Source organism: Mchenga conophoros, linkage group LG13, assembly GCF_057382185.1.
Source record: "Mchenga conophoros isolate Kocher_MC1m ecotype Shallow Benthic linkage group LG13, M_conophoros_male_GT1.1, whole genome shotgun sequence".
Classification (NCBI taxonomy): domain Eukaryota; kingdom Metazoa; phylum Chordata; class Actinopteri; order Cichliformes; family Cichlidae; genus Mchenga; species Mchenga conophoros.
In genome coordinates this window covers 20,539,952-20,551,668 of record NC_140538.1, presented here as the reverse complement: position 1 = coordinate 20,551,668, position 11,717 = coordinate 20,539,952, and the positions used below count along the sequence as shown (strand labels likewise).

Sequence of the window (11,717 nt, the reverse complement as noted above, 5' to 3'; positions counted from 1 at the left end):
TACGATAATAAATTTACTAAAATATAATATTTAATTAAAGTCATTAAAATGTATTTATTATGTTGTCATCATTGTTGACATACATTCTAAACAGTTGTTTTGTTTTGTTCATAAAAATATATATTTTACCTTTGTGACCTGTAATTAAATGATATAAATAATTTCTAAAACTAATGGAATCCCTTAAATTTAACAGTTAATGAGTCCAGATTTGTATTCACTGCATTTATTTTGAGATCGATTGCTCCTTTAAACATTTTTCTTCTACGTACATACACTACATCACCAGCAGGGGGAGCTGGCCGCATGCACTCCATTAGCTAGTGGCAACGAAAGTGATTTCAGCCAATTACATTCAAGGGACGCCCACTCTGTGTGCTGCTAAATGCTACATTAAAAGACACGAGGCCGTCGTTACTACTCTTACCCACTCAAATCGAAACAAGGAAGCGACTTACGACGTTTCTTGGGTTTCAGAAGAATTTATCACGTGTATGACGAAAACGTTGCGCCGCCCATGCCTCCCACGCGCTTCCCGCTTTTCCTGTGACCAAATTTGGCATCGGAGCTGGAAGGGAAAAGAAGAGGTCTCACTCAGCCCGAGTTTGTGAGACCAACAACAAAAAAGAGTGTAACCGCACCAGGAAATGTTGGGATATAGTATAACTTTCTGTTAAAACCATTTTGTTTTTTAAAGATTATATCGGACATAATAACTATATGAGAAGAAAAAGTCTATTATTACAACGTCATATTTGTTGTCGTTGTATTAGTCATATGTTCCACTTCATTATGTAGAGAAAATCCTGTGTTTTGATTGGGCCAACAAAGAGTAGACGATCTTCGCGCGAGGCTGTCTGCAGAGTTTCTCGAAGGTGGCGCAGGTTCACACATGTCTGCATCCCGCGATCCAGGTTTGGCAGGCGGATGGGTGTGGTTCCTCATGCTGAAGGACGTTTCACCAGATGGCCGGGTGGTGCATAGTTCTAGGCCTGCGCACTAACAGCTGAAGGACGAGGGACATCGCGAACTGGAGGTGGCATGGACGTGTAGTGGGATAGTGGTGTTTGGTTGTCTTTTAAATTTGTTCATTTACACTGTTTGGAAAGGTAGAAAGGTGTCTGAGGCAGGAACACTGGGCACTAATACAGAATCAAGGTAAGTGTCACGTGTTTGCAGGTGTGTACATGGGTTTTGTGTTTAAGCAGTTTGGTCATTTTCCAGTCGTGTTTCTCTGTGCTCTGAAACAGCTGCTAACCTAACAGTTTGCGTAAGGAAAACTCAGTAAACACAGAGAAGGCCGTTGTGGGATTGACTATGAATAATTGGTGATATGGTTTTCCCTGTTCCTGAAAAGGTCATGTGTTGTTAGGAGCAAACGGCAAACAATTGCCCTCTGATTGGCTGTTTGGCTCTGGAATGCATCTCAAAGACACTATTCAGAGGGGGGAGGGGGAGTAAAAACGTTCAAAGAAATCCTTTATGTCAGACTCGATTCATGTTTTAGAAACTCTGAGAACAGTTTTGATCACAGCCTGGCTTTGCGTGGAACAAATTAATAATAGTATATAACATATTTTGCTTCTTTGTATTTTATATCCTGGTTGCTTGTGCCTCAAAGGTGGAGAATGTATATATTATTTTCTTTATTATTGTTTTTCAAACGTTTAAAAACAGGAACTATTAGAAAGAAACAGTTGGGAAATAGGCTAATATACTGAATCTTGTGTCTATGTATGGGATGACAGTATATGAGACACAAAGAGAGAAGAAAAGGACTATAATGTGGATTGGACTGAAAGAAATATGGCAACTGGCCTGATGGAGTGATGAAACCAGATTTGACATTTTTGGTTCAAATCGTTGTCAGTTGAGGAAGGCCCACATGCATCTCTCAGGTCCTGTGTCTGGTCATTTATCTTTTGTTTTTGTTTTTTTAAATATTTCTCAGAGACACAATTTTCAAGTACTGTCACTGTTTGCTATAAATAGTTTTTTAGTCCTGTCATTACTTCTTTTGTCCTACACTCGTCCAGTTTCCTCATTTGTTTGTTGATTCTTTTTTTCCCCTCCTTGATGGTGCAAAGATACTGTTTTTATCCCTGTCAAACAGTGTTATATTTGACATGTTTCATAGTCTCAACAAAAGAAATGGGAACAATTATAATTATGTGTGTTTGCAACAGGCTGCTTGAATCAGAGAGACACGGCACTGGTTCTAGAGTTGGATCCTTTTTTTAGTGGCTTGACAAGCAAAAAAATGAAAAACAAAAACACTTTTAAAGTGGTCATGTACAAGGACTGAAAAGCCTGGTGAATTGTTGCTCAAAGCTTCTTTTTCAAATATAAAAAGGTCGGGCTACTTGCAAAGTATTTAAAAAAAAAAAAAAAAAAAAAAAAGAGGTTGTTCCAGACTTTAGGACAGTACAGTACTGGACATAGTTTCTCTACCTTTGAGTCACAAGCAATCAGAAGCCAACAAAAAATGAGACGATTTTATTTTATTGTTGTTACCTGATGTAATTAAATGTCTTCTTATGAACTTTTACAGAACATGGGGCTTCTTCAGCTGCTAAAATCCCAGTTCTTGTGCCACCTGATCATCTGCTATGTCTTCCTGGTCAGCGGCCTTATTATCAACCTGTTGCAGCTTTGTACTTTACCTGTGTGGCTGGTCAGTAAGCAGCTGGCCCGCAGAATCAACATCAGACTGGCCTACTGCATCTCCAGCCGTATGTATAACCTTAGCTGTACCATTACAACCTGGCTGTTTCCCAGAAGCAGAAAAGTTTTTTTCTTCTGCTTCTGGGAGAAGAAACCTTTAGTTTCAGTGGTTTCAGTGGTGCTGTTGGTGTGATGTTATGACAACCCTCTGCTGCACGAGTTCCCAGAACTCTGTACTGCATGGCATCATTTCACAAAAGCAATCCAGGTGTCCTTTACTCACATGTACCTGTTTGCGTCTTTGTCCTTAGAGATGGTTGCTATCTTGGAGTGGTGGTCTGGGACAGAGTGCACACTCTACACTGACCCAAAGAGTTATCCACTGTATGGAAAAGAGAATGCCATTGTGGTCCTCAACCACGCTTTTGAGATAGACTTCCTGTGTGGTTGGACCTTCTGTGAGAGATTTGGAGTTCTTGGGGTAAGTGAAAGTAAGCCAGAAAACTTCACCCACCCCTCAATTCAATGCTTCCCTCCAGTTCTTTCAGTGTGTTCTCAACTTCCAGAGCTCAAAAGTGTTAGCCAAAAAACAGCTGGCTTATGTACCGATCATCGGCTGGATGTGGTACTTCTTGGAGATAGTTTTCTGCAAAAGGAAATGGGAGGAAGATCGAAGGACGGTGAATGAGAGTCTTGAGAAACTGCGGGATTACCCAGAAAACTTCTGGGTGGGTTTCAGTCTGTGGTAATTTTAGAATCAAGAGAAGTGAGAGTGATATTTTTGTGGCCATAATTATAATATAATTATATAACACCCAACTTTTTTTTTTCTTTTTTGGCAAAAGTTCTTGCTTCATTGCGAAGGGACACGCTTCACACCAAAGAAGCACCAGGTCAGCATGCAGGTGGCTGAAAGCAAAGGGTTGTCCAAACTAAAGTATCATCTTTTGCCCAGAACCAAAGGATTCTGGGTAACAGTTCAGAGCCTCAGAGGGACGGGTGAGTTTGTCTTTGTCTATGTATTTAAATGTGGCCACCAGAAAGTACCCGATCAGTTTTATGGGGCGAGGGGGTGGATTTGCAAATCAAATGAAAGGTGGCGCTGACTAACCGCCGCATGTTCCGTGTTGTGCAGCTGCGGCTGTTTACGATTCCACGCTGAACTTCAGAAACAATGAAATGCCGACTTTGCTGGGGCTTCTTAACGGGAAAAAATATCACGCAGACTTGTATGTGAGGTAGGAACTGATGTTTCACACACTTGTTGCTTTTCATTTCCTGTGTGCTGGTGTAACCTTCATCTCTGTGACATGCAGGAGAATTCCTCTAGAGTTGATCCCAGAAGATGAGAAGGAATGTGCTGAGTGGCTCCACAAACTTTACCAGGAGAAGGTGAGAGTCTTAAATATTCTGATGGATGCATGATTTTCAAAAGAGACGCATTAGGTAGAGGTACTAAATCACCCAGTTTCTTATTACTGAAATAGAAGCCATACTGATTAGATATGTAGCCTAAAATAAGTGCCTCTTCTTTTCTTTTTTTCCCCCTGAAGGCTGATGCACTGTTTCACACTGAATAGTAGTACTATAAATAAATGGGTGGCTCCATCCTCTTGTAGGGGTATTTTTGGTGCTACAGGAACTGGTAAACAGTGTCTTTGAAATTTTTTGATCCAGCCACTGATCTTACAGATGTGCCCAGACAGCCAAAACCTGGATCTGGAATCATCTCGGATTTGAATTCCACATGAAAACATAAAGATTTTGGTGTAATTTAAAGAAAGCAGCTCCAGCAGAGAACACAAACAATATTAAAAAGCTGGAAGCTTTTGCACTTGAGTGGAAGATTAGTGTGAGGAAATATTTATTGCTCACCACAAATGGCATTAGTGGTAAAAATTAACTTTGAGGGTAGGAACAGTTTGGCTCGCGGACCTTTTTATGGAGATAGAGTCAATGTCATTTAACAAATTGACCTATTATATACACAGTTTTGAAGGTGTGGTGAGCTTATCTGTGGTTTTGGCTGACTGCCATGCCACCTTTTTAATTACTTTTCAATCCATGCACTTTATAACTGAACTCTTGAATCTGAACTTGGGAATGTTAAACTTTGTACACACTTGGTTCCATTTTAGCTCTTACTGGTTTTTTTTTTAAGACACACAGCAGCCACGTGGCTTTAAAAGAACCAACTTTAGCCGTGCTTCCCTGTTGTGGGTTTTGGTGTTGAGCTGCCGTTGCATTAATTTGTTAACAGGATAGCTTTCAAGAGCACTACGCAAAGACTGGGCGCTTCCCGGGCCCCATAATGAGTCCTCCTCGTCGACCATGGTCCTTGATCAACTGGCTATTCTGGTCCTGCCTGCTCCTGTACCCTCTAGGCCTGCTGCTCACTCAGCTGATCAGCTCTGGATCAGTATTTACCATCGTAGCTTCCGTGGCTGTCTGCTCTGCAGGTTTGTGTCATCCATTCACAGGCAAGGTCAAGCCACCATAATGTGGTTTAATACGGCCCATCCCTCACTTTAACCAGCTCCTTTTTGTCCAAATGTTACATAAAGCAGCAGATTTGACACCTCAAATGTAAGTCTCCCTCTTTTATTTTATTAATTCATCAGTATTGGGAGCATGTCCATAACAGCATTCAGGCATGTGCTTAAAATATCAAAGTTAGATATCAAGTCATCCACCTGATTCTTTTTATTATTATTATTATTATTATTATTATTATTTCACTGGTTTCACTGTTAAATGGAATTAATCACTCTAACAGCACGGGTTTTTCAAGAGCATGTTGCAGTTTCCACAATAAATAAGAGGCCTTGATACAGACTTGGAGGAGATGGCTTAGGTGTTATCAGTTATTTAAAAGAGCCAGTTAATGTGCAACATTGCTTCTCATTTCAAAGTGACGTATTCAGCCACGTCACTAAATTGTCATAATAAAAACGCTTGATAATTAAAGGGCATATGCACCACATTCAAAGTCAAATTTACTGTGGAAATAAAAATGTCCCATTTCAAAGCCTGTCAGCACTTCTTTGTGACTCACTCAAACAATGCTGTAGCTTCTCTGAATCCTGTGGTGATTTTTTTTTTTGTCTTTTCTTCCCACAGCTTCACTGGGAGTTCGCTGGATGATTGGCCAGACTGAGATAAAAAGAGCCTCAAACTATGGGAATAAGGAGGTTTCTCTAAACAACAACTAGTGTATTCTGGAAACGGCGTCTTTTTATTGCAGAGCTACTAATCTGCAAACTGCCGTCAGGAAAACTTGTGCCAAAACAGTCCTGCCAGACTGCCATTTGCAAGTGCAGACCTGCTTCAAAGCAAGCGCAGACAGGATAGTTTTACACTAACGCTATGCTGCAGAAGACTGGGGACTTGGTAAGCAGGTTAAACACAGGATTAAAATCAGAGTATGTTTGAGAACAGCCAAGACCAACATTTGCTATAGAAACAAATTTAATTCAACCAAAAGGCAAGTGGACTACCTCAATGATTGCACTGTAATGCACAGATGACATTTAGGAGGTGAGAGAAAATAAAAATTTTGCACAAAAAAAGTGGCCTTTGTTGTTGTTTGTACTTAAAAAAAAAAAAAGAAGTAGTGAATGAATGGTATGACGAAGATCAGGGCCTTTTTTTCTGCTCAAATTTGGCTACAATTCAGACAAAAGAACAGGACTTCACCAGCAAATAGTTTATTGTTAAAAAAAAAAAAAACCTGAGCCTTCCAGTTGATATTTCCTCGTCTGCTAAGGCAAGGATGACTTAACTCCCAGTATGAGAATATTTTGGAGCATTAAGACATTGAATAGATGCTAAAGCAGCGTCTCAACTGCGACTACACTGGGCGTAATGTAGAAACTCGTAGTCAGTTTATATTCTTCAGGTAATAAGGAAGATTGACCAGCTAAATTACATCTAATCTACACGTGTGGCTTTCTTTTTTTTCTAAATAAATCAGTAAGTGAACCGATGTGCCGCACGGTTCCATAAATATAGTCCGTCCGTTTATATGTTGGCAGTAAAAACAAAAGTTCCAGTAACTTTTTGTTGACATTCACTGTTGCAGTCTTTCCATCTACAGCTGTGTGACAAAGTAATTGAAGTTGGTGCGATTTGCATGGTCTGAGAGGACAAAGCTCAAACTCCATGTGTCTCCTGTTTGCCCACGACCATCAAAGAATGAGAAAATGGTAAAAAAAAATAAACTGTTAAACAGTGATGCAAGCATCCAGTGAGGAAAAGTAATCATGCAACAAGAAGGAAAAAGAGAAAATGCCAAACCACAGAGACACCTGGTGGTAACACGCCAGCAGGACACAAGCTAAAATTTCTTACCTGCTGATCCTGATGTCCTCAGGTGCTGGTTTACATTAGTAAATAAGTAAACAGTGAATCAATATCTTCAATAACAGAATTAAAAATATTAATAGGGAGGCTGATGCTGAACGCCTCGATTTAGACATATATGAGAAAGAATTGGATCAATAAGTTTGGATACAAACTCAAAGCTCAAGCCTCATATTAGCTGATGTTATGAAAGATGGTATTTCTGCACAGCTCCATCAACTTTATTTTGGGAAAAGTGACCTACATGTGTAGGCAGTGGTTAAATTAATAAATCAGTATGAATAATTTTACACAGGAAATGGTGACTAAAAATCAAAACAAAAGATGAGTAAAAAATCTCTAAAAAAATTACTAAATTTGAGCCACTTGAAGCACATTAACACATGAGCTCTGTATGCATCACAGGTCTTTTAAAGTTCACACATTTGCAGGTCAGGCCTCTCAAGTGTTTATAGAACATTTTCCAATGCAAACAAACGTGCCCACAGTCCAGTAGTGAGTCATCATAATGTAAACCCATTTTCCATTTACACAATATAAACCATGTAGTTAAACTATTAAAATCTTACCTTAACCTGGAGGAAATTCTCAGAAAATTTCACAGCATAGATATAGGTTGTTTTCTGATTAACTCTTAATCAAAAGATAAGATATGAAACCCTGGTCAAGTGCATAAAACAGAAGTCTCTCACACAAAGTTAAAAGCCTTAGAGAACTCCTCATTTCTGTATATTTAACTAAAAAACATTAGGACTGTGTGCAGCACTGTACTGAATCATTTTCCAACATTTGTGGAAACACAGTATAAAAGGCAAAAACAGAGTTTGTACAATTCCAGCAAGCAGGAAAGTCAATATTCGGCATTACTGCCTTTATTCTTAAACACGGCCTGAACTGTCTTATGCAAGCTTTCTTCTCATTTCTTTAGCAGTCTTCAGGAATAGTTCTCCAGGTTTCTTGAAGTTCATCTTTGGATGTTTCTGCCTTTTGTTCAGTTATGTGTTAAGACCATCGCACACCGGTTCATTAATACTACGGTCCGTTCACCACTGACTTTCACAATTACAGTATTACACAAGAACTGCTGTTGTGTAACTTGACACAACAACCATATTAATTTTTTCTTTTGAGAAACCGTAAATTGTAAATTATTGAATTTCTGTCTCATTTTAAAGGACATGACTATCAGAAACTGTCCATCTGCAGCAGATAATTTATTTCAGAACTATAATGTCTTCTTTTGTTCTCCAATTCCCAGTGCATGATATGCCAGTGTGAAATGGCTTAATAAACAAGCAAGCAAACAAAAGCATTCTTGTGGAAATGGTCAGGACCAGGAACTGGACTGAAAATGAGTGAAAAAGAAGCCAATGTCCGAAGAGAAACTTTGGACATTTGGAAACCTGGAGAACTATTGCTCAAAACCACTTTGGAAAAAAAAAGAAAGCCTGGCTTCTTGCAACCAAAACAAAAAGAAATGAGTAGTGACTCACAACAAATGGTGTCACATTTGTCCTTTCTTCGAGTTTAATCTGTATCTTTATGTCATAGTGGCCTGAGGTGCTGTCACACCTTATGAAAGCACTAGCCTTGAGCTGATAATGCTGTGCCTCGCCCATCAATTCAGGCGTGTGACAAGAAGACGTGGCTGTGTTTTACAGCTTTGATTCGTGCAGTACAGCACAATAGACCTACTGCAGCTGCTAAAATCCCTCTTCCTGTGCAGTATAATCAGCATCAGAATGGCCTATTGCATCACAAGCTGTGTACACTAATGCCATTCTCAGCTACACAGATCACACTTGGATGTTAGGTGTTGTTGCTTAAAGGAAGACTTGTGTAATTTTACCTTGTTGCAGTAAACACGTTCAAAAACAGTTTTGCATCCAAAGACATCAGTTTGCATAACAGTTAACAGTTAAACGACTTTAACAGCAGTACTCTAAAATAAAACCTTTAAAGTGATAGCAGGCTTAGTGGTGGTTCATTTCAGAATGTTCACTATTCCCAGATTGTTTATGGAAATTCCTGTGAATATGGTCACAGGCCTTTGAGCAGAAAATGCTAGCTGTATATGTAAATCAAATTAATTTAACAAATGGTACTTCCAGTTGTGGTCAGGAATTTATGTGCACTTGTCATGGGCATGAATGTCATGGTAATTTGGGGGTTTTAATGATTTCGTTGAACTTTTATGTTTCCAGAAGTCAGGAAGCTCTTTCAGAGACATTTCTAAACAACTGCAGATTCCAAAATTATCAGTTCAAATAATCCTGCATAAGTAAAAGTTATACAGATGTGTCACAACTTTGTCATGGTCTGGAAGAAACTGTTACCCTTAGAGAAGCGCGCCATGAAATAGAAACGTGTAGAATGGCAGCAGTCACTGTCCAAAATGAAGCAAGTTTTACATAACTGTGGTCTGAGAGGGTGTTTCAAGATAGAAACCCCTGCTCCAAAATAGACAGATTCAAGCGCAACTGAAATTTGCAGCTACCCACATGGACAAACCAAATGTTTGCTGGAGAACCGTTTTATGGTGAGATGAGACAAAGATTGAGCTGTTTGGCCACAATGATGAGGCATGTTTGGAGTGAGGCTATCAAACCTAAGAACAATGTGCCAGATGTCAAGCATGGTGGTGGTAGCATCATGCTCCGGGACTGTTTTGCTGGTACTGGTGAAGTGGATGAAATAATAAAGAAAGAGGAGTGCCTCCAATTTCACCTCAAATCAACAGCCAGATAACTAAAACTGGGACACAGTTGAGTGTTCCAGCTGGGCAATTATCCCAAACACACATCAAAACTGGTTTTGGAGTGGAGAAAGCATGCTAACATTAAGCTTCAGGAGTGGACTCCCAAAGCCCTAAAATCCTATTGAAAATTCTTTTGACTATGAACTAACTTCAAAGTTGGGCCCGTGCCAGGAAACCAACAAGTTTAAATAAAATTTAGGGATTCTGCCAAAAGGAGTGGTCAAATATGCAACCAAAATCATGTTAGAAGCTTGTTGATTGCTTCCCAAAAGCCATACTAAGTTGGTTGAGATCCAACTTAGTATGGGACATTTTAACCACACTTCTGTGCGGGTCTATGTATATATTTGACCCTGTGTAGATTATGGCCAACCTAAAATAATGCACGCAATTCTCATTTTCTAAAGTCATTAAAGATCTATCATTCCACCCTGGAAAAGAACAGTTCAAAGAAACCATTAAAAATCCAAAATTACGACATTCCCATGATGAGTATATGTAAACTTCTGACCACTTCTGTACCTGCTGCTGTCTTCGCTTGTGTGGCTACAGCTGTTTGCAATTGCGTGCTAAACTTCTGGATCAAAAGATGGCTTATTGGGGTAAAATACAGCAAACACTATCATACAGAAAATAAGACTAGCGAATTAAGGTCTATTCTTATCTGTTTATCTTATTTATTCACGTGAAATGTAGTTTTCTAATGTCATTAGCTTGAGGAAACAGAGTATTTATTGTAAATGCAAGGTCAAGGACACATTAAACTGATGGATTATTAAGAGTTGATACAGGCACAGACATAACCGGGGTCTTGACGCTATATTTTCTTCATGTATTGAAGGAAAAATTCACATAAAAGAAATTTACTGTGGGAAACGTCCCGCGCAAAACTGTCCTCCCTTCATTCTGATTTGCGCATGTGAAATTCTAAATATACTCTCAGCTCCCCTGGAAGTTTGACTGAGACTGGCAGAGACGCTTTGGTAATACAAAGTTCAACACTTTCCTCCAACTCAGATGATTTTACATTAACAGCTACCAGTTTCACCACTTGTGTTTTTCTTGGCACTGGTCTTCAGATGTTGAAAATGTAAGAAGAAGAAAAAGCACAGAGCTGTTTTGCTATGGATCAAAGATTGCATTATGAAATACACTCACGGTTCCAGTGCTTGTTCACCAGTCACATGGTAACAGCTCAGTGCAATTTGCCATGCAGGTCAAGATGACCGAACATCACAATAAGCAAGAAAGGTGATTTCAGTGACTTTTAATGTGGCACGGTTGGTTGTTGGTGACAGATTTGCTGGTCTGAGTATTTCAGAAACAGCTCATCTACTAGGATTTTCCTGCCCAGCCATCTCTAGGGTTTATAGTTGATAGAAAGGCAACAGCAACTCTAACAACCCCTTGTTGCAAACAAGGTATGAGGTAAAGTATCTCTGAATGCACAACACATCAAACCTTGAAGCAGATGGGCTACAACCCAGTGTGTGAATGGGTGGATGACTGGATATGTAAAGCGCTTTGGGATCCTTAGGGACTAGTAAAGCGCTATATAAATACAGGCCATTTACAACAGCAGCAGAAGACCACACCCCAACCACTCCTGTCAGCTAAGAGCAGGAAACTGAGGCTCTAATTCACATGGGCTCACCAAATCTAGACAACAAAAGTTCAGAAAATATTGCCTGGTTTAATGAGTCTCAATATCTGCTGCGACATTCAGATGGTAGGCCCAGAATTAGTCCTAAACAACATAAGGTGGGGGATATTTTCTAAGCACACAGCCTACCTGAGTATTGTCGTTCCCCATTTCTATCCTTATAATGAAAGCGCATCAATCTTCTTATGGCTACTTCAAACACGTCACAAAGCCTAAATTATGTCTGTTTCCTTTGAACATGACAAAGAGTTCACTGTAGTCAGATCTCAA

General features: G+C 39.5%; 1 protein-coding gene across 3 annotated transcripts; it reads left to right on the top strand.

The window, feature by feature from the left end:
* Nucleotides 1-810: 810 nt before the first annotated feature.
* Nucleotides 811-7,125, top strand: agpat4 (1-acylglycerol-3-phosphate O-acyltransferase 4 (lysophosphatidic acid acyltransferase, delta)). Of its 3 annotated transcripts, none has more exons than XM_085297123.1 (10): nucleotides 811-1,158; nucleotides 2,552-2,732; nucleotides 2,976-3,145; nucleotides 3,231-3,392; nucleotides 3,510-3,663; nucleotides 3,800-3,902; nucleotides 3,981-4,056; nucleotides 4,925-5,123; nucleotides 5,229-5,250; nucleotides 5,785-7,125. In XM_085297123.1, the coding sequence occupies exons 2-10, from the start codon at nucleotides 2,555-2,557 to the stop codon at nucleotides 5,819-5,821; spliced, it is 1,101 nt and encodes a 366-aa protein (XP_085153249.1). In that variant the 5' UTR covers nucleotides 811-1,158; nucleotides 2,552-2,554; the 3' UTR covers nucleotides 5,822-7,125. The 3 variants fall into 3 exon arrangements, with proteins under 3 accessions (XP_085153249.1, XP_085153250.1, XP_085153248.1); XM_085297124.1 differs by having other exon boundaries at nucleotides 812-1,158; nucleotides 5,232-5,250; nucleotides 5,785-7,123; XM_085297122.1 differs by lacking the exon at nucleotides 5,229-5,250 and having other exon boundaries at nucleotides 818-1,158; nucleotides 5,785-7,092.
* Nucleotides 7,126-11,717: the final 4,592 nt, after the last annotated feature.

Coding starts and splice junctions, on each gene's coding strand:
- agpat4 (XM_085297122.1), top strand. CDS start 2,555: ATGGGGCTTCTTCAGCTGCTAAAATCCCAGTTCTTGTGCCACCTGATC. Junction 3,664..3,799: donor TCAGAGCCTCAGAGGGACGG/GTGAGTTTGTCT, acceptor CGTGTTGTGCAG/CTGCGGCTGTTTACGATTCC. Junction 4,057..4,924: donor ACAAACTTTACCAGGAGAAG/GTGAGAGTCTTA, acceptor ATTTGTTAACAG/GATAGCTTTCAAGAGCACTA.